At 41.7% G+C, this 22,567-nt stretch overlaps 1 protein-coding gene across 1 annotated transcript in view; it reads left to right on the top strand.

Annotated features, from left to right (window-relative positions):
* DHODH (dihydroorotate dehydrogenase (quinone)) overlaps window positions 1-22,567 on the top strand; it is a 414,606-nt gene that overhangs the window by 384,347 nt on the left and 7,692 nt on the right. The window contains exon 8 of the mRNA XM_044081957.1: window positions 2,458-2,617. Within this exon, the coding sequence (XP_043937892.1) occupies window positions 2,458-2,617 (160 nt within the window). The remainder of the gene's footprint in view (window positions 1-2,457; window positions 2,618-22,567) is intronic.

Consider the following 22,567-nt stretch of genomic DNA (forward strand, 5'->3'; position numbering starts at 1 on the left):
CCAGTTGCCATTTCTTCCCTGTTTTCCCCAACTGATAATCTGTTATGACCTCAATTCAACGTGCTGCTTTTCCTGACTTCTTTTTCCTTGGTGCTGTTCTTGTATGGTGCACACGCTCCTTTTTCTTTCATCATAGGCTGTGTCTGGGACAGTACAGCTTCTGTGAGGTTTTCTTCATTCAGAAGCTGCTGAAAGTAATCCTTTCATTTGCTTTTGATGTCCTTTGGACTTGTGAGCAGGATGTTGCTGGCATCCCTTATGAATGGTATCTGACTGTCTTCGTTGCCTTGTGTCTTTGCCTTGAATCCTGACAGTTTCTGTCTGCCACCTACTTAGTAACTTCACATAGGCTGATAGTGGAACAACCGTTTCACTGGGGATGACTTTGCAATCTTTGATTCTAGTCCTGTGCCCTTTTCTTACTGGGAGGATGTCTACCCGAGCTGTATGTGATTAACTTATGTATGTGATCTTGTGACCATCTTGCCGACCATATTGCTGAGCTGTGTGTTGGCCACCATCAAGCCTTTTGCCAGACAAAAATCTAGAATGGTCTTCCCTTTTCTATTCCTGGTACCCCACTCGTATAGACTCAGCCAGTCATTGCATTCTGTTGTGCGTGTCCTGATGAGCATTCAGGACCCTTATTATCAACACCATCTTATATTGCTCTGTTTTATCTAGCAGTTCCTGCATCTGGCCTGAATATTCTCTTTTCTTCACCATTGCAGTCCTACTGTGAGGCGTAGTCTGAGATTATGATTACTACCATATCTTTACACTGGAGTCTGATTGCCAAGAGTCTATAATTCTGATGACATCGCTCACTGTCTACAGAAGACTCAACATTTTTGCACATTTTCTAGTCTGTCATCCCTCCAAATAGTAGACTCTGGATCCCAAGGCACGTGGCTTTGCTGTCTTGAGTTTCTGTATTGTTTTCTCGACATGCAAGATGTCCAGTCACCTTCTTGCCATCATGTCATCCACTTCCAAATTATGTCCTGTCAATGAATTTGCATTCAGTGGAGCAGTTCTTGGTTCATTTGCGACAGATTGCTTGGTTTTAACTCCAGCCATTCACTTGAAGCTCCCTAGGTGACCCATACTGGGCAATTGGACACTACATGGCGTGTAGCTTATTGACCCAGTGCTGCTGGAATTTGTGGCAGGCACACACTGGCCAGTAGAGGCAAGTGGACCCCTCCCTGCTGTAGGAGTACTCCAAGTCCTCGACTTGCTGATTAGCAGCAAGTTGCCCATTTCTATTTTTAGTGACATAGTCAACATCACTACAAACAAGTTGTACACCAGTAAGTGGCCAGCCCTGAAGTGGTGAGCAGTCTGATTGTTCTCCTGTGTACAAGATACTATTCACCACAGCTAATGCCTGAAGCACTTGGTCCACATAAAACTTCCCCAATATACATCACCTACAGTCTGTGCCGCTGCCCACGACTTATTCATTTTTGGATTATTTTGAGGTGGAAACGCACTGCATGTTTTTAGAGGAGAACATACAAACTCCATTGTTGGAAACTCCACACAGGGATTGGCTGAATGTCAAGATTGAACCTGTACTTTGTATTTGGGAGGCAGAGATCTTAACCGTTATGCCAACTTCATCATAGTAAGCAAACGGGCAAGCTGGACATTTAAACCCTGCCCTGTTGGGACCACAGAGGTCACTACTAGAACTGCTAAATGCTCCCTTTAAGAAGAGATTTACAGGGCTACTGATTGAAATTGGTTCTTATTTTTACTGTGTTGTACTCCTTGGATGTGCAGTTCAGAGCAGGTGCGAAGCTTTTGATGGTCATGCACCACTGTGCTTCTTACATGGGTTCCTGAAGCAGTCTTCAAGTCCAGTGATTAGAAAACCTGTTAAATACTAAATCTTGCCATCTCTGTTATGGAAAATAGATCACATCCACACTGTGTGCAGCCCTCATTCCTGCTTCCTTTATCTAGTTCAGTTGGCTCCCAAGGGTTCTTGTTTTCAAGAAGACTTCTGTTGTTAACAAGCAAGCAGTTTATCAACAGTAAACAGTCTGAAACAATTTACTCTCTTGATCATGTCTGCTTCCAGGGAGCCTAGCTGCAAAAGTACTGTGAGTTTGACCCCTACTTTCCTCAAAGGAAAGCACTCTGTTAGGGTAACACTCTGCATTTATGTATAAGCCCTTCTGTAGCAGTTGTTTTTTTATGCATTTTAAAGCACACTGTTTTCTAGATTGCTTGCAGCTTTGTCCTCATGTATGAGGTATTTTTCATGTATCATATTAAACCAGGTAAGGAGAAACTAGTTGGCTGAGAGAGAAGATTCTAGAGTAGGGCATGATTTGCTTTGATTTTTGTCGTGTCCATGAAATGAGCATCTGGGTTACATTTTCATGCCAATATTTTCAAAATCAAAGGATTTCTAAATGTTAAAATGTTATTTTTTTTTTTTTTAAGGTAAAGTGCCTATCATAGGAGTTGGAGGCATCAGCTCTGGAGAAGATGCCTTAGAGCGGATACGCGCAGGAGCATCTCTAGTTCAGCTGTACACAGCACTCATATATCAGGGACCTCCTGTTATTGGCAAAATCAAACGTGAACTGGAACAGCTTTTAAAGTAAGTATTTTAGATGTAATATGCTGTTTTAACCACGGACTGCAGCAATGAGAGTTGGGAATTCGACACTGAAAGGAGTATGTTTGCTGTGTGCTGAAATAGTCATCATGCTCGTTAGAGATCACGGTCATGTTGGTTGCTTTGAAGCTGGTAAGGCTTGTTGTGTACATATGCGTTCTTCATTCTGCCATTGCTGATTGCTCTCTCGCCCTGTCGTATTGATGTCTTTTCTTGTATTGACACTATATTTATTTATTAATTTGAATTTGTTAACCATTCTAGAGCACTGATCATATATGGACAACTTCTGTCCCTGCCCAGAAGAAAATCTTGCAGAAGAATGTAAATAGTTACAGTAAGAATCAAAATGTGATGGGAATAAATACAAGATTTAGGAGTACAAGATATACATATATGTGTGTGTGTGTGTATATGTATGAATATATATATATATATATATATATATATATATATATATATATATATATATATATGTGTGTGTGTGTGTGTGTGTATGTATGTACAAGATGTTGTAGTCACCCTTGAGTAGGCTATGCAGTGAGAGCGCTATTATGGGTTGCTATACATTTCAAGCTCGAGTGTTCTGTTTGCTTTTGGGTTTACCCCATTGCCAGATCAGTCTTGAAATTTCATTGTATCATGCACTACACAAACCTGTATTCAACACCCTTTACAAAGGGTGATGCCAAAAGACTGTAATTTGCCAGATTTGTTTTAAAGGTAGCAGTCTGTCTCATTCTGTGCTTTGTATTGTCGCCTGCAGGGCCGTACCACCCTTTCATCCAAGTATTATTTTCTTGGTACTTGTTGAACATCCGTATGCTACTTCCATGCTTTTCTCCTTCTCTCCCAATTCTCTTTAGAAAATCAATTCTGACACCATGTATGTCTCTCACAGCCTACCTAGTTTGCCCTTTTTCCTGCCTTTGGCGTATCTTACCTGCCATCATCTGTTGTCATTTTCTTCCAAACAGCATACCTCTGTTTACATCTCTCACTGGCTGAGACTGCTTCCTTTCTAGGAAGGTTCTTTCACTTATCCACCACTGTTTCCCTTCCTCTTTGGCGATGGTCTCATTCAGATCATATCTCTTTATTTATTTATTTATTTTTTGTGTGTGCATACCAAGATGACTGAATCTTTTTTCATACTCCAATATCATCTATTCCATTGTCCCCCACTACACACACACACACACACACACACACACGCACACACACACACACTTTCGTTCTGAAGGGAGAGTTAAATATTTTCATTAATGTCAAGAGCTTCAGCCTGAGGTAGACAGTCATACACCGCAAGCCTGATATTCTTGCCATAAACCTGGTTTAAATAAAATATTCCTGGTCCACCACCTGATCATATTTCTCAACATGGTTAGTGACCTTAAAAGACTCGGAGAAATTACTTATTAGCTGAATGTAGTACCCACAAGCATTTGGATAAGCTAGTCTGCTGGTGCAAGGCCAGGGTTGCATGCCTGCAGTGCTGGTAACCTGGAATTAACTAGCAACCTGACAGGGCAGGCACACTGTATTATCCCTGGGGAGAGGGAGTGTGTTGTATAGCAGACTGCTGCTGTCTAGCAGAGGCAACAGAGCAGGATTACTGCCACACAGGGCTTCCTTGCACACAGAGTGGACAAAGGACATCAGTGTGTTATAAGCATATGTGCTCGAGTCCACATGTATGTGTCATTGCATACCTCTCTTTGGAATGTTTAGGGCATGCAAAAATGCAACACAAAAAAATGAAGCCAGCAGACAATGGCAAAGCTGTGAGTTTCCTATAAAATACATAGGTAGTCCAAAACAACAAACTGGTTTCGGCTAGCACTATAACTTAGTCTTCTTCAGTGTATAAAGAATGAGTAATGTGACACATTTAAATACTGTGCATGTGAATGCATAGCCACCAACCACTGGTTCCTGACAAATATTCATTTAATCCAGGTGAAAATGGTGCACCCAATTTTATAATCCATTTCTTTTCTTTCAAATTTAAAAGGCTGTGCCATCCTGCTTTGGTAGCCTTATTGCCCATGATTGTGTCAATAACTGTAAGTTTAAAAGCAGCACTGGGGTGTTTGTTGGTATGTTTAAGTAAGGCATTACTGGGTTTCTTATTCCTGATTTCACTTAGGTGCTCAGTAGTACGGATCCTCAGTGGTCTAGAAGTCTGGCCTACATAGAATGCAGAGCAGGTACAGGTAGCTAGGTAAACCAGACAATCAGACCCACAGTTAGCAAAAAACAAATGTCAAAAATATTACCTATATTGTGTCTAGTAAAGACCTTTGTTTTGCTAACATTCTTACAGTGAGTGCAATGGCCACATGGAACACAACCTTCTAGTGTGTCCTCGGTCAGTGTTCTTTGACTAAAATTATTGGGGCCTCTGAGAATGTGTTTATAGTGGCTTAGCTGGGAACCAATATTCCTACCCTTACGAAATGAGAACAGGCACCTGTCACCCAAAATCGTAGAGAAATATTCATCAGCCTGTAATATGTTCCAGTGTCTCTGCACGCTATTAAGTAAAAGATCCGTATTTTTGCCATAGGTGGACACTAGACGAGTGACTGCTTGGTTATTCAAAGTTTTTTGTTTATACTGTAAAGTCTCCCGCCTATCCCTAATGGAGACAGTATTGCTAGCACTTAGGACATGCCCCATAGCATAGCCCCTATCTTTAAATCTGGAAATTAAGTCCTCTCTATGATGTTCATGTGTGTTATTCTCTGAACAAATACGTTTAATCCTTAGAAACTGTGACTTGGGTATCATACAAAAATGCAGACAGGATGTCTTGATCTCTTCCCCCCTCCCCCAAAAATGCTTTTCTAGCCCTAGCCAAGTTGTTGGCCCAGGTCTAGAGGCAGGGGTGGTGAAGACAGTAAGAGGTAACTATCCCTGTAATTGTGTCATGCTGGCCAAACTAAGTCTGGAGTTACAAAAAAATGGTACATTCCAGTACTCTAGGTTATATTGTTTCCAGATTATTTGCACAGGTTTGTCATGCAACTCTTCTATCTGATACTGGATGATATCTGCTTGCGTATGTGCATATGGTCTGGCACTTAGCTCCACTTTTGTTAACACCCCACCCCCAGCTACATTTACTGGATATCCCTGCGTTTAACGGTATTTGACACAGCATCTGTTTTCTTGCAGGTGTACTTTAATTGTTCAAAAAACATTTATCATAGGCTCCAGTGATCTTTTTGAGTGGCATGCAGCTTAGTTGTGGTAGGTGGTGAAAAATTCCCTTGAGCAGCAGATCATGGAAACGTCTTATCAGTATGAAATCTTGCAGCATTTAAATACTCGTGCAGAAGACTAATGACGTTCTAAACCACAAAGAAGATCTTTCAAACTTGGATTCTTGTGGGTTAGGGCAGATGCCTTTTGTTTCTTTGACCGTTGAAACTAGTAATGAAACATTCTGCTTCCTTGAATAGGCTACTTAGTTTCTATGTTCATAGGTTCATAGATTTCTAGGCTAACAACCCCAGGGGGCATTTATAAGCCTAGCCATGCTTCCCAAATGTTGTACAACAAGTTTTGATACCCCAGAGTTATTCTGAGGGGTATATGAAGGCTTAGGTATAGTTGGTCAAGCATTTACAGGGTGCCTCTGTATATTACAGGCATAGGTGCCAAACCAGAGATAAATGTCTTGTTGGATTAGGGGATACCTCTGCTTTACATGGAAGGGAAGACTGCCCCAGAGAAGGGGTAGTCTCTGAGACGCACACCTGTCCCTCCAGCATGTCCTGTTTATGTTGCAGACTAGGTGAAGTTCCCAGATCAGATAATTCTGATGTTTGTTTTGCAGATGTGCAACAAGTCTATAAGAGCAGTATCAGAGGATGCTTTGAAGGTCAAACATGGATTGCCTCTCAACAGTGTAGGAGACAAGGGTACAGGGACAGTGCTTTGAGGAGGTCCACTTAGGGCATGTTTACTCCCTGTATTCTTCTTGTGAGGAACCTCTGTGGATGCTACAGTTCTTGTAACATGCCTGGTCAGGTAGGAGATGTCGTACACCGTGAATGGTCTGAGGAGGGCTGCATACAGTGAAATAGTGACATCCTTGGTGATATCATATCCTTGCTTATAAGTTGCTCACTATAGAATGGTTTCCTTACTACTGTTAACACATAATGGTCAAAGGCCAGATGTACATGTGTTCCCAGATCCCTTACCACTGGATGTATCTTATTGGGTGTATTATCAGTGTAATAGATTCCAGCGGTAGCAGTCTTCCCAAAGGATCCTATTATGCATTTTTTAGTACTGAATTTTAGACTTTGGCTCTGTCATCAGTTATTTGACTCTGTTAAGTAATCTTGGAGAGTATTTGTGTCTTTGGGGAATTCTGTGACTGAGTGTAGTTTGCAGTTGTGTGTAGACTTGGTCAGCCAGAGGCCCTTGATGTTGGCCTTGACTTCAAAGAAGCAGATATCAAAATGAGCATCCATAGCAGTGAGCCTTGAGGGATCTCGCTAGTGACTGTCCTCTTTGTGGAAATAGATTCCCCTATCCTATCTTCTTGGGCCCTGTCATGAGCATCCGTAGCAGTGAGCCTTGAGGGAATCTCGCTAGTGACTGTCCTCTTTGTGGAAATAGATTCCCCTATCCTATCTTCTTGGGCCCTGTCTTTGAACCAGCTGGCTATGCAGCATGTGACCTAGGGGTTTATACCTAATTTAGTGAGTTTGTCTACAATGCTTGAGTTGAGGTATTGTGTCAAATGCTTTGGCCAGGTCAAGGTAGGCAGTGTGCATCGTTATGCCCTCATCCACTGCTTTGGTGATGACCTCAAAAAGTCCACCAGCTTGAGTAGGCATGATCTGCCAGTGAAGAAATCAAACTAGCCTGGATAAGAAATTCTCCAAGGCCATTTGCTTCACCATCCCATAGGTAACACTCCACCACTTTTTATCTGCACCCCTGCACTCATTATTTTTACCCTTTATTTACAAAAGATCAGTTGACATCAGTGTTATTGCCACATTCCCTCCCAGATACTTTTGGTCTGAGGTTTGATGAATTTTACCCTAAGTTCCTTCATATAGCTACACCATATATGTGCATGCTGCTAACTCCTTTGACTTGGCTGCCACTTTTGGGTGTTCCTTCAGCAGGTAGAAACAAAGCATTGCCACTTGTCAAAACATGGTGCTCTTTTTTTGTTGGTAGCAGTCAGTCAGTGTCCCAAGTCTCTGTCCTGAACATAATCCTTGATAAGATTTGATTATGTATTAATTCTTGAACACTATTTGTTATCACAATCTTTTATTATAACAGTTTGGCTTTGAGAAAAGGTGCGGTAACACAACTACAGTTACAGTTTTCTTATAGTCAGTTTTGCACAGAGTGGCTGGCAGGTGCTTTCTGTGTTATTTAAACGTGTGACACCAACAGGTCTTCTGTCCTCATCAGTGTGCAGCCATCTTTTCTACAGAAATCTTCCTGCTTTGGCTGGAGAGGTAGCTTGAGAGCCGATCCTCAGAATCAGTCTTTGATATACCTGTTATCATTATAGCTGGAGTCATCAGTTGTCTCCTTTTGACCTTGTGCTGGTGTAGAGCATTGCTACTGACTTCTTACCTTACCATCCCTAGCTTTGGTCAGTCGTGTGCTAGTGAAAACTATCAGAATTGGCCTGTGTTTGTTTTGCATTTTTGTACATGACTTTAAATGTACATCATTCTTCGTGTAAATGATGTGCTAATTATCAAGAGCAGCCCTTCACCTAGTCAGAGGCTTTTGACCTCCCACATGACCTCAGGATCGTATACTACTAGTGCCCTGCTAGAGGTATCACTTGTCCTCTGTCTTTATCTAAGACCATCCATACTTGGGGAGTTCTGTTCAGTGAAAAACATGAAAAATGACAAATGTCCCAAGATTTTGGAGCAATAAATATTTTCTAAGTATCCTGTAAATGTTTTAGGTCTTTTTTTTTTCCTCCCCTTCTGTCACTCTGTCAGCTATCCGGCACTCCAGTCACCCTTGGTCCACTGCTCAAATTTAAACTAAGACCAACAAGGATCTTGATGACATCCTGGTGGGTTATGCTGTCTTACTTCAAGCCATTGTTTTTTTTTTTTAACTTATGATCTGCCCTATTACACTGTCTCTCTGTCTTGGCTTCCATGATGACGTTTTTCCCCACCTCTGTGGAAGCTCAATTTATGTCCCATTTATCTCTGTCCTGTAATTGTTGCATTAAACAGTTATTCTGTATTGGGAACACCTTAATGTGTTATGAAGTAAAACAGACAACTGAAATTATTCAAAAGTAATCTCTTAATTTGGCAAAAAGTTGAAGTCCGGTCCTTTGCACTGGCTGTGGGTATAATTTGTCATGCAAAATCTCACATCTGTTAAAAATAAATAAATAAATATCTGATTGGGTATCAGAAAAGGGTGCAACCCTGACCCCTTCATATGCCATGGGTGTGAACAAAAGTTGTGCTGTTTAGTACAGGCGAGTGTTAGAATGGGGTTGTCCATCTGGTCTCTTTCAACTGGCAGTGCTAGCAAGATATAGAATTTCACATATCTGGGCATCTTGCTAGACCCTTGGCTAAATTACTAATCAGCTGGTCTCTAAGTAAATGATCAGTTACAAATGAAGCTTTGCTACAGGATTAGAAGCATCCTGACCTCCAAAACCAAAATGACATTGAAAGGGATGGCATGTTCTTTAACTAGAGCACCTCTTCTTTCATCTTCCTTTTCATTGACCTCTCCATCTTCAAAATCCTCTGTATAACTTATGCAGGTTTTTCTTAGTCCCCACCCACATTAGCAGCTAGATTTTGTTAAGAGGTTAGAAACACTTAAGGCCACAGTCTCATTCTCAAAAGAAGATCTTTGACATTGGTCTGTACATTAACTAGCTTATTGTCTCACCTGAAGACATTCTGATGAGTAGTGAGGGAGAAATTGACAAAGGAACTGATTTGACATATCTGTCTGACGAAATCTGGGAGGTAATGGGACATGTTAACCAGGGTTGGATTTGGGCATAAGATAAACAATTGTTTCTTTTGGTCTCATAGTCTGAAGGGGTCACTGCAAGTTTCAGAATGTTTTTTTTCATTTAATACATTTTTGTTATAATTTTACATATGAAAATCTCTAAGCTTGTCCTGTATGGCTATCATGATGCTTATAAATTAAGATGTGCTTTGCTTTTGCATGCAATCACACCATCCATTCAAATGAAGAACCTGGTTATCCGATGCCCAATTAATACTCAACCCAAACAAAACTAAACTACTCATCTTCCAACCCACCAAACATACTCAAAACAACTCTCACTTTAACATCACAGCAAAAGACAACACCACTATATACCCAACTGAACACACCAAATTGCTAGGAGTGGAAACGGACAATAAACTAAAATTTGACATTCACATATCCATGACCATAAAAAAAAGTCCACAAAAAACTAGGAGCATTATACAGAAATAAACAATTTCTCACCAAATCAGCAAAGATTTCAATAGCAAATTCCCACCTTATCTCCACCCTACTTTATGCCTCTCCAGTATATACCAACCTAAGGCAATGTGATCTAAACAAGCTAGAGACCTGCTACAACAAAATCGCCAAATGCCACAGGGCATCCTACCATAGTCACCACTGTCTCTCACTTGCTGAACTGGGCTGGCTTGAACTCCCTCACCTCCTTCAGTGGTATCAACTCTCACTCACCCACAAACTAGTAAACCATCCACTAAATGTCCCATCCCTCCAGAATCTACTCCAACCCTATCGCACCACCAGACCACTAAGATCCAGCAACAAAAATCACTTGCAGATCACTAAAGCCAATAACTCTGCTGGTGAAGCACTATTCTCTTGCGCCATAGCCAAATTATGGAACTCTCTCCCACCCACAATTACCTCCGTACCACCATGCACCAACTTCAAAACTTTATTAAAAGCGCACCTAAAACATGCTGGCTATGCCCTTGCAACTCCCACTCTAATATCATCCACCCCATCCAACTACTACCTTTCTTTCACCTCCACTAACTACCTTGATGATAGCAAGCTCAGATGCTCATAAGCCTAGTACTTATTATACAGCAGGAACTTCTCATTGTTACATTTGTTAATACCTGTTATGTACTTCACAGATAAAGATTCTAGTTGTCTACTGATGTACTATGTTCTTCATCTGTAAATATGTTGTAAGTAATTTCTATGTTAAATTGTTAATCGCTATGTAATCCAAGGTAACTACTGTCTGTTTATTTTACTGTGGAGCTTTTCTCCCCGGGCATCCGCTGAAAATGGACCCACGTCCAGTCGGACACTCCCGGTCAACAAATTTAAATAAATAAATAAAGAACCACCTCCATGTTTATATACCATGGCAGTATCTGAGTATCAGGGCAAAAATTGTGTCTGCTTAATTAGTGCTCCCACATGAAGTGAGTATAAAACAGGAGTCCAGAATTCACTTACTTGGGCACACTGTCAAGTTTCAAATAAATTTTAAACCTGCAGCTGGAATGTCCATCCACTTGACCACTTGTATAAATTATGTGATCTCACAAGTACATCACTGCAAGCTCCTGTCTGTTAGAAGGTGAACTGATGTCAAAAGTGGAACCAGCTCTGTAACATACCACAAAAAGACTAAGCTGTGAACATGTTTTTTTCTTTTAATGCCATACTGTTTGATATGCAAAACCCTGCCACTGGGGTGCACAAGCCAGTGCATTTCTTCGTGCCGGTCCCAAGCTCAGATAAATGGGGAGGGTTACGTCAGGGAGGGCATCCAGTGTAAAACCTCTGCCAAATAACATATGCGGACAACAATACAGATTTCCATACTGGATCGGTCGAGGCCCGGGTTAACAACAACCGCCACCAGTACTGTTAGCTAACAGGTTGCTGGTGGAAATTGGGCTATTGTTGGCTGAAGGAGAAGAAGAGGGGGGGAAGGCATGCCCGAAAGCAGAAAGAGAAGAGAAAGGTTAGGAGTGTAGTAGTGAGGGTAGGAACTTTGAATGTTGGCAGTATGACTGGTATAGGGAGAGAGCTAGCTGATATGATGGAGAGAAGGAAGGTTGATATAGTGCGTGTGCAAGAGACCAGATGGAAGGGGGGTAAGGCCAGGTGTATAGGAGGTGGGTTCATATTGTTCTATCATGGTGTGAATGGGAGGAGAAATGGGGTAGGGGTTATCCTGAAGGAACAGTATGCCAAGAGTGTATTGGAGGTAAAAAGAGTGTCGGATAGAGTGATGTTTATGAAGCTAGAAATTGATAGTGTAATGATAAATGTTAGTGCATATGCTCTGCAAGTCAAAGTTGGGTGTGCGATGGATGAAAAAGACAAATTTTGGAGTGAGTTGAATGAAGTGGTGGTGAGTGTACCCAAGGGTGAGAGACTGGTGACTGGAGCAGATTTTAATTGGCATGTTGGTGAAGGGAACAGAGAGGATGAGGAAGTAATGGGCAGGTATAGTGTTAAGGAGAGGAATTCAGAAGGTCAGATGGTAGTGGATTTTGTGAAAAGGATGGACATGGCTTTTGTGAATACGTTTTTTAAGAAGAGGGGGGAGCATAGGGTGACGTACAAGAGTGGAGGAAGATGCACACAGGTGGATTATAGCCTATGCAGGAGGGCCTATCTGAAGGAGATTGAAGACTGTAAAGTGGTGACGGGGGAAAGTGTAGTTAGGCAGCATAGAATGGTGGTCTGTAGGATGATGTTGGTGATCAAGAAGAGGAGGACAAGTGTGAGAGCAGTGCCAAGGATCAAATGGTGGAAGTTGAAAAAGGGTGACTGTGAGGTGGAGTTCAGGGAACAGTTAAAACAGGCATTGTGGGGCAGTGAAGAGTTACCGAATATCTGGGTAACTACAGCAGAGATGGTAAGGGAGACAGCTAGAAAGGTGCTTGGTGTGACATCTGGACAGAGGAAGGAGGACAAGGAGACCTGGTGGTGGAATGAGGAAGTACAGGAGAGTATGCAGAGGAAGAGGCTGGCGAAGAAGAAATGGGATTGTCAGAGAGAGATGAAGAAAGTAGACAGGAGTATAAGGAGATGATGAGCATGGCAAAGAGAGGTGACAAAGGCTAAGGATAAGATATATGGAGAGTTGTATGAAAGGATGGACACTAAAGGGGGAGAAAAGGACCTTTACCGATTGGCTAGACAGAGGGACTGAGCTGGGAAAGATGTACAGCAGGTAAGGGTGATGAAGGATAGTGAGGGAAATGTACTCACAAGTGAGGAGAGTGTGTTGAGTAGATGGAAAGAGTACTTTGAGGGTCTGATGAATGAAGAGAATGAGAGAGAGAAGGTTGGAGGATATGGGGATAGTGAATTAGGAAGTGAAACAGATGAGCAAGGAGGAAGTACGGACAGCTGTGAAGAGGATGAAGAATGGAAAGGCTGTTGGTCCAGATGACATACCAGTGGAAGCATGGAGGTGCTTAGGAGAAATGGAAGTGGAGTTTTTAACCAGATTGTTTAATGAAATTTTGGAAAGTCAGAGGATGCCTGAGGAGTGGAGAAAAAGTGTTTTGGTACGTATTTTTAAGAATAAGGGTGATGTGCAGAGCTGCAGTAACTACAGAGGGATAAAACTGATCAGTCACAGCTTGAAGTTATGGGAAAGAGTAGTGGAAGTTAGGTTAAGAAGGGAGGTGATGATTAGCGATCAGCAGTATGGTTTAATGCTGGGAAAGAGCACTACAGATGCGATGTTTGCTCCGAGAGTGTTAATGGAGAAATTTAGAGAAAGTCAGAAGGAGTTGCATTGTGTCTTTGTGGACTTGGAGAAAGCATATGATAGGGTGCTTAGAGAGGAGTTGTGGTATTGTATGAGGAAGTCAGGAGTGGCAGAGAAGTATGTAAGAGTGGTACAGGATATGTACGAGGGTAGTGTGACAGTGATGAAGTCTGCAGTGGGAGTGACAGATCCATTTAAGGTGGAGGTGGGATTACATCAAGGATCAGCTCTGAGCCCTTTCTTATTTGCAGTGGTGATGGACAGGTTGACAGACTGGATCAGACAGGAGGCCCCGTGGACTATGATGTTTGCAGATGACATTGTGATCTGTAGTGAGAGTAGGGAACAGATTGAGGAGACCCTGGAGAGGTGGAGATGTGCTTTAGAGAGGAGAGGAGAGGAATGAAGGTCAGCAGGACTAAGACAGAATATATGTGTGTGAATGAGAGGGAGGATAGAGGAATGGTGAGGATGCAGGGAGTAAAGTTGGTGAAGGTGGATGAGTTTAAGTACTCGGGATCAGCACTTCAGAGTAATAGTGAGTGTGGAAGAGAAGTGAAGGAGAGTACAGGCAGGGTGCAATGGGTGGAGAAGAGTGTCAGGAGTGATTTGTGACAGATGGGTACCAGTAAGAGTGAAAGGGAAGGTCTGTAAGAGGGTAGTGAGACCAGCTATGTTGTATGGGATGGAGACAGTGGCACTGACAAAAAGGCAGGAGTCAGAGCTGGAAGTGGCAGAGTTAAAGATGTTAAGAGTTGCACTGGGTGTGACCAGGATGGATGGGATTAGAAATCAGTATATTAGAGGGTCAGCTCAGGTTGGACACTTTGGAGACAGTCAGAGAGGCGAGATTGCGTTGGTTTGGACATGTGCTGAGGAGGGATGATGGGTATATTGCAAAAAGGATGCTAAGGATGGAGCTGCCATGTAAGAGGAAAAGAGGAAGGCCTAAGATAAGGTTTATGGACGTGGTGAGAGCAGACATGCAGGTGGTTGGTGTGACAGAGCAAGATGCAGAGGACAGATGATCCGCTGTGGCGACCCCTAATGGGAACAGCCGAAAGAGAAGAACTGTTTGATGTGCAAAAAATGCATGTATCTTCTAGGCTTGTAACATGTAGAAGGGAGTAAGTTTCCCCTCTTTTAGCAAAGCTGTACAATATCTGAGATCAGGAAGGAAAACAGCATGGAAGACTTCTAAGGAAATTGCAGAAGAATGTGACAAAAATCAGTAATATATAATTATGAATAAGTGTAACATTTTGATCAGCAAAGCCAAATTGCTGTAGCAGATTGGAAAACAGGAAATCCGAGATCCCAGCCAAGTTTCCAAAGACTGCAAATGTTTTGCTTTGCAGAGGAGGTCATATGTTAACCCCTTTGTAATGGACCTCATAATGCTGACACTTGGAGGTACCATATTACTACTTTCCATTTACTGGAGAAAATTGTGGAAAAAAATAAAAATTTCCTTCACGCCCATCAGATTTGATAAAATAAGTACCTGTACAAATTTAAAATTGTGATACTGCCTCATATAGGCAACCCAGCACTGGCAATCAGTTCAAAGAGCTGTATGTTAATTGATTATTATTTATTTATTGTTTTGTCTTTGTTTACTGGGAAAGTCCAACTGGTGAAAGGTCCATTTTCAGTAGAGGCCTGGGGAGAAAATCTCCAGCAGAGGCATTTTATGGTACTCTTAACCAAATAATTGTTTTATAAAGATACGTGCCTCACCCGTACTGTGGCTTCAGAATGGCCAGAGCACAAGGCACCCATTGTAAAGGTATCTGACTTTGTATCTACTTGCAGGGGCAAATGTCATCACATTACTGTTTTCTTTCTTGACTTATTCAATGAGTTTGATGTGGCAGATCCATAGCATTCTGTTAGACTGTTTTAGAGTGGCTCGATTTGGTACCAAGTAGGTAAAATGGTTCAAAGCCCTCTGTCTAATATTAATGAAGCCATAGCCTCTCACAGTAGTATCCTGTTATCTCTTTATATAAGTATGGGAGTCCCACAAGGATTTATCTATCCTTTTATTGTGTGTATTTGCCTACAGTATGCAATTCCATACAGATAAATGTAATGTAGCACAGTATACAGGTAATTCCACATTGTTACATTCTTCAACTAGCAATCTAACCTTGAATACCATGCATGCTGGCTTTGATGCTATAAAATGGCTTAACCGTCACATGTTTTTACTTTGAGAAAAGCCAAGTATAGCTGCTTTGGGAATCAATTTTTGTGCAACAGAAACTTGGGACCTTAGAGATTTGTTGCTGCTTCTGGACCTGTTAAAGACAATATGTTGGAAATATCTAGATATTATAGTCAGATGTAAAGAGCACGTGGCTGTAACTGTGAAGCAGGTTAATCAGCATGTGACTTTAATAAAATGCCAGTTATACATTTGAAACATGCTACACTGATGGTAGACCTATCCTGATACCTGAATTACTGTAGTAGTAGTCTTTAGTGTTAGGAGAGCTGAAAGGGAACTGTAGATCAATATGTGTACATACCTTTAAGAAACTTTCCATGGGCTTGTACAAGTGTATAAATACTGAGTACGTGTGAGCCTGACTGCCATTTTGTAGTAAGCTGTTGAGATGTAGGCATGTATATCTGTGTAGTCTTTCAGTTAATCAGTTTGTTTATGTCTTGCAGTGCTGCTACCCATCCTGATGTGTTTCTGTCTAATAAAGCATATAAATGTACTACTCCACCTGCTTGTCTTCGGTGGTGAAACAAGACAAGCGACATGGTGTCAGAATGGGATCCAGAAACTTGGATTACAGATCGAGAAGGCGCACAGTTAATGGTGGAGGAATGTAGAGGATGGATTATCCCTACTGCACAGATAACTTGCAAAAAAAGGTCAGAAAAGTATTTCCGGTATCAAAGCTTGCTTAAATGATTTCTTATTCACAAAATATAAAATGAAGCACTCAGAATGCTCTAAACGAATTTCCAAGTAAACAAATTGTCCAAAACTGCGACATATTGAAAAAAATGTTCGAATAACTATGGAAAATGTTTGAAATAAAGTCTAAATCGCATGAAATGAGTAAAATAAGGAAATCGACAGCATTTTTTTTAAGTAGCTCACAGCATGTATTTGTTCACATTAATTAAAGCCATTCAAGGTATCCAAAGTGTTCAAAGTCTTCTGAAGTTTGTGTAGCATTACAGTAGCCATAGAAAGAGTGCATTCATTTGTGTATGCACCTGCTGTATTTGCAAGAGTGGGGGAAAACCGTCAGATAATGGTACCAGCTGAGTCAAGGGAAGACCCCGAGTGCTTAAAATGTAAATTTAGAGAAATGTGTAACACGCAAATGAATATTACAGTGGAAAGGCACACGAGATCAAAAGCCTGGGGAAACTTTTGCAGCATATATAACTGTCTTGAGAAACAAAGCTAAATCATTCAGATATGGTGATTTAAGAGATGAGGTAATAAAAGACAGACTTGTGTGTGGTGTTAAAGATGATGCTGTGAGAGATTTTGCTTCATGACAGTGATTTAACTTTGAATAAGGCCATTGAGATTTGTTAGATATACGAGCTTACAGAAAAGCACACAAATATGCTTACAAATGAGAAATGCATGCTTCCAATATCTTCTAGTGCTCATGTTGATAGTATGCAGCATGTGATTAAAAGAAACTGGCCCAAGCACATGGCAGCAACTGTAAACCCTGCACAAGTCACTGAGAAACCCTGTAGCTTTCTAGTAAATTCCAGGGTGCACTCTGCAAGTCACACCGTCTCAGTGAAGCACAAGAGTGAGTCAGCAAACTCAAAGCATGTACCCTCACCCAGTCTCGGTCAACTGTCGTAATTGTGGTGCAAATCATGAACCCAAAAGAGAAAAGTGCTTCGCTTTTGGTCAGCAATGCCACAAATGCAATAAGTGGAATCATTTCAAAAGGTTTTGTAAGTCAAACAAGGGGCATTCTTTTATTAAAAGAGAACATTTAAAGAGACAAGTCGATCAATTAGAAAGCCGTGACCCTATTTTTATGTTGATGGTGTATCTGTGCTTAATGAAACAGTCAATGCAATAGATTTATGGGCAAAAAATGAAGTATTCTGCACTGTTTTGATAAATGGAAAGCCCATAGAGCTCAAAGTTGACACAGTTTCAAAGTGCAATGATGTTATGTCATCAGCAACAGTTTGCAAGAGTATGTACTGGTGAGAAGCCTGATTTGGCAAAGTGTGCAAGGCTTGTTGCTTATGGTGGTGAAGAAATTCAAACTGAAGGTTCAGTAGTGCTTTCATGTTACTCTGCTGGGAATAGTTACAACTAGCAGTTCTGTTAAAAGGCACGTACAGTCATTATTAGGCCTCAGAGACAGTTTGAAAACGAGACTGCTTTCATTTAATAAGGAAGTCCACCATGTTGGCTTGAAAGACAACTGTTCTAATTTCACCCAGTCTGTTTTTTCTACCTATGCTAATCTTTTGGAAGACAAACTAGGCAAACTCCCATTTGTGTACTCCATGAAGGTAGACCCTGAAGTCAGCCCAGTTGTCAGACTAGCCCGGAAAGTTCCAGTAGCTATGCAGAACAGAGTCAAGTCTGATTTAGGTAAAATGGTGCAGCAAGGTGTAATTTGTCCAGTTGAAGAAATAACTGAATGGGTATCTTCCATGGTCATTGCTCATAAGAAAACCTCGGATGATATCAGAATATGTGTAGATCCACGAGATTTGAACAAAGCACTGAAAATACCTCATTATCCAATGTGTGCAGTTAAAGAAGTCGCTGCTGTTATGCCAATTGTCACTATTTTTCTGTTTTAGATGCAAAGATTTCATTTTGGCAAATTTTGCTTGATTGCAAGTCTTCATTGCTAACCACTTTCAGTACTCCATTTGGCAGGTACAGATTTTTGAGAATGTCATTTGGGATAAATTCTGCCAGTGAAGTCTTCCAGCGTGCAATGGAGCTAATTTTTTTCTGGGTATCCATGTGCATTTATAGTAGAGGATATTCTAGTAGGGGGTAATGGTGAAGCTGAGCATGACAGAAGCCTCAAGAAAGTTCTGGAAGAGAGCATGTGAGGTGAATCTTAACCTGTATCCTCAGAAGTGCAAGTTCAGGCTGTGGGAAGTTACTTAAGTTGGTCATTTATTTACCACTTCAGGCTTACGACCAGATCCTTCCAAGCAAATAGCAATTCTCGAGATGCCAGATGCCAGCTCCAGACAATGTTCAAGCCCTACGACCTTTTCTTGGCATGGTTAACTATCTAGGCAAGTTCATTCCAGACTTGAGCCAACTTTCAGCACCACTCAGAGAGCTGACACGTAAAGATGTATCTCGGTCATGGTCAAACAAACACCAGAGAGCGTTTGATGTCCTGAAACAGAGAATTGCCAGTCCAACTCTCAGATACTATGATGTTCCCAAATAAGTTACTCTTTCTTGTGATGCTTTGAAGTTTGGTCTTGGTGCAGTCATTCTTCAAGAGGGTAGACCAGTAACCTGTGCATCCAGAACTCTAACCCAAACTGAAATGCACTATGCGCAGATAAAGAACTCTTGGCAATTGTGTTTGCATGTTCGAAGTTCCATGATTATATTTATGGTCAACCTATCCAGATCGAAACTGATCCAATCTCTAGTCACTATTTTGAGAAAGCCTATACATACGGCTCCTGCCAGATTGCAACGCATGATGCTCAAATTGCCAAAGTATAATTTCAGTCTTGTCTATACAAAAGGCAAACTTCTTTATCTTGCGGATACTTTATCCAGATGTCCAGAAATGCCAATGAGCAGCATGAAAATGAGAAACTTGATTTTGTCATGGAAGTGAGAAATTTTTCTTCCACACATCTTGAGCTTAGATGTCATACAGCCACAGATTCAGTTCTTCAGAAGCTCAACCACTTTATCAGTCGAGGATGGCCCTCAAAGCAATCTTGTTTACCAGTGGAAGTGCAGCCATATTTTCATTACAGAGATGAGATTTTGTTTGACAATGGTATCATTATGAAATATCCAAAAGGGATTATTCCAAAATCCTTGCAGCAAGAGTATATTATTGTCTTGCATCATGGCCACCTAGTAACTGATCCTACCAAAAGAAGGGTGAGAGGACTAGTATTTTGGCCTTCTATGTCAAGGGACATTGAGAGAGAGTACTTTCATCTTGTTCTGTTTATAATAGGACAAAGCCACATCAACAAAAAGAACCACTTCAGCTAAACCAGATTCCTGAACTACCTTGTTCGACAGTGGCTGCAGTCATTTTCAAATGGAATGGTCAACATTACTTGGTGTTAATAGACTCTTATTGCAATTGGTTCAAGATTGACCTTCCTAATCTATTGTTCAGTACTGTCATTAATAAGACGAAGCATCATTTTTCAGTCCATGGTAGCTCACACAAAGCTGTTTCTGACAATGGTACACAGTTTACAAGCCAGTAGTTCAAAAGATTTGCTCAAGAGTGGGACTTTATGCATGTCACGAGTAGCCCTGAGTAACAGCAGTCAAATGGTTTGGAAGAACGTGCAGTTCAAAGTGCAAAAAAATTATTAAAGATGTTGAAATGAGAAAATTAGTGATGTTTTCTTGAATCTCAGAAATGTTCCCTGTGATAAACATCTTGGTTTACCTGCACAGAGATTTCTGTCGAGATAAACTAGAACCACACTACCAAATAGTAGTTCATTATTGGTTTTGTGTGTCAAAAAAAAAAACAGATCAGTGAAGGCCAATCTGTTGAGGAAGCGCTTATCCCAGAAGTCCTATTATGTTAAGTCCATCAAACCGCTCAGTCCATTACAAGAAGTGGGAGATGGTGAGGATGCAGACGTCCAAAGGTTTTGATTGGATTGGTGTCATGAAAAGTGTATGTCCAGAGCCGAGATGGTACATTGTTGAAACGCAAGGAGCAGAATTTAGGTGGAATCGAAACATTTGATCCCAATATCTGAGCCTGTATTGCAGTATCGTACCTGCAAAAAAGACACTCTATCGGAGGGTGAGTTATCTGGTGTTCCAGTCCAGATGACGTTCCAGTAAATATCCCTGTTCCTGAGAAGAATCCCAAAAATCCCGAAGCAAGTTGTTCACCAGTGACTGTCCCTGTTGCTAAAACCAGATGTTCTTCATCTCACATTGCTGCAGTCCTAACACTTGGGTAGTCCGCTGTCCAGTCGGCCCGAATACCAAAGTATAAGGCTGACGTCGGTCAAGGCGCATTTGTCTGACATCAGGACGTCAGGGTACAAATGCGCATGACCGACGTCATATCCTCAGTCTTTTTTGCCGCATGGTCCGATGCAGAAGCAGTATTGCGAGTGCAGGTTGGCGTTCTGAAATTTTCTGAAGTCGGAGTTTCAGACCGAATCAAAGTTGGCTAAGTACCCGTTGGGGAATATTTTGGTTTTTCTTGCCTCAGTATTTAACCGGATGTCAGAAAAAGTGAATAACTGTATTTCTTGTGGGAAACAGATACCTCATAGAGATTACCATACCTTGTGTATACCTTGCTTAGGGCCTGAGCACGACGTTGTTGGCTGTCGCTCTTGTGCTAGATTTAACAAACGCACTATTAAGAGAAGATTAGATTGTGCCAGGTTAGTTTTTGGGAAGCGTTGTAATTACAACATGCCGCCGGATGCTCCGGCCCGCTAAATCTAAAAAGTGCAAGGACAAAGCAGCCTAGGGTGGAAGAACCGTCTGTCCCGGACGTCGGTTCTTTAGAGGGCTCGGTGGAGCCGGTGGTTCTACCAGAAGTTCCTTTGGATTCTCAGGGAGAGACTTTACTGTTACAAGATGTGTCCTCTCAGGAGGTAGGCCAGGCTGAAGGGGCTTCTCAGGTAGCTGTTCTCCCTCCCTTCCTAAGGTGGTTAGGCCCTCCCTTCTGTTTCCAAGGCTTCTTCTAGAGGCAGGCCAGGGTTAACTTCAGTGGGGGTCTCCCCTAGTTCTTCAGGGTCTCTGCCTAAGAAACATATGCTTAAAATGGCAGAAGATTTGATTACTATGATTAGAGGTTCTATGCCCCCCCCTGATAAGAGGCCTAGGGTGGAACCTGAGCTTGAGAGTTTTGAGCAGTGTTCGGAGGCTTCTGAGTCTTCGGCTGAAGACTTGCAGGAGTATCCTCCTTATTCTGATTCTGATGTAGATGACTCTACACCTTCGCTTCTCCTCCTGAGGATTTTTCTTTTCAGAGACTCTTCATTCCATGAGGGAGCATTTTAAATGGGAAGGTCAAGATTTCTCTGATTCCAGGAAAAGGCTTAGGGAATTTTTGTTTCTACCCCAGCATAGGCCTTTAGCTATACCTCCTGTTCTGGATGTGGTAGAGGATGTTTTTGCAGAGGCTTCCCTGAACCCTGATTCTTTGCCTCCTGCCCCAGTTAAACCGGATAGGTATTATAGGGTGCCTGAAGCTCATAAGTATCTTTTTAAGAGTCCTAGGGCGGACCCAGAAACTGTTTCTCAGGGCCCTAAAGGTGTTAAGGCTTCTGTTGTTAAAAATCCTGTTCCTTCTGATAAAGAGGCAAGGGCTTTGGATAGATGGGGAAAGAAGGTGTAGACTTCTTCCACTTTAGCCATGAGGGCTTTGAATTGCCAGTTTCACATGTTGAAATACCAAAATGATCTCCTTTCACAATTGAAGTCTAAGGTAGATGCTCTGGCGGGATTTAGTTCATGTTTCTGAACAGGTGGGTAAGCATTCCTTGCAATGTGGTTTTGATGCTGTACAGGCCTCTTCGAGGGTGGCAGCCACTGGTTCTGTTCTTCGCAGGCACGCCTGGCTGAGGGATCAGAATTTAGCTGAACATGTAAAGACAAGGATTTTAGATGCTCCTTTACAATCTGATGTGTTATTTGGTGCACCTGTGGAAGCAGTTTTAAAGAAAATGGAGGACAAGGCTAAGTCTATGCAGACTGTTAAAGATTTTTTGCAGGTTCAGCCTCCAAAGTTTAGTAGAAATTGGCCTACTAAGGGGTGGACTTATCCTTCTTATGATTCTCAGTCTAGGGGTAGATCTAGACGTGGTAGGGGCAGAGCTCGAGGTTCTTTTAGGCCTAGAACAGGCAGTTCGCCTGCCCAGTCTTCTGGTGATGGCAGGGGTCAGTCCTTTCGTAAGCAGACCCAATGACT

This window comes from Protopterus annectens, chromosome 8.part1 (genome assembly GCF_019279795.1).
Source record: "Protopterus annectens isolate FY-2018-M chromosome 8.part1, PAN1.0, whole genome shotgun sequence".
NCBI classification, from domain to species: domain Eukaryota; kingdom Metazoa; phylum Chordata; order Ceratodontiformes; family Protopteridae; genus Protopterus; species Protopterus annectens.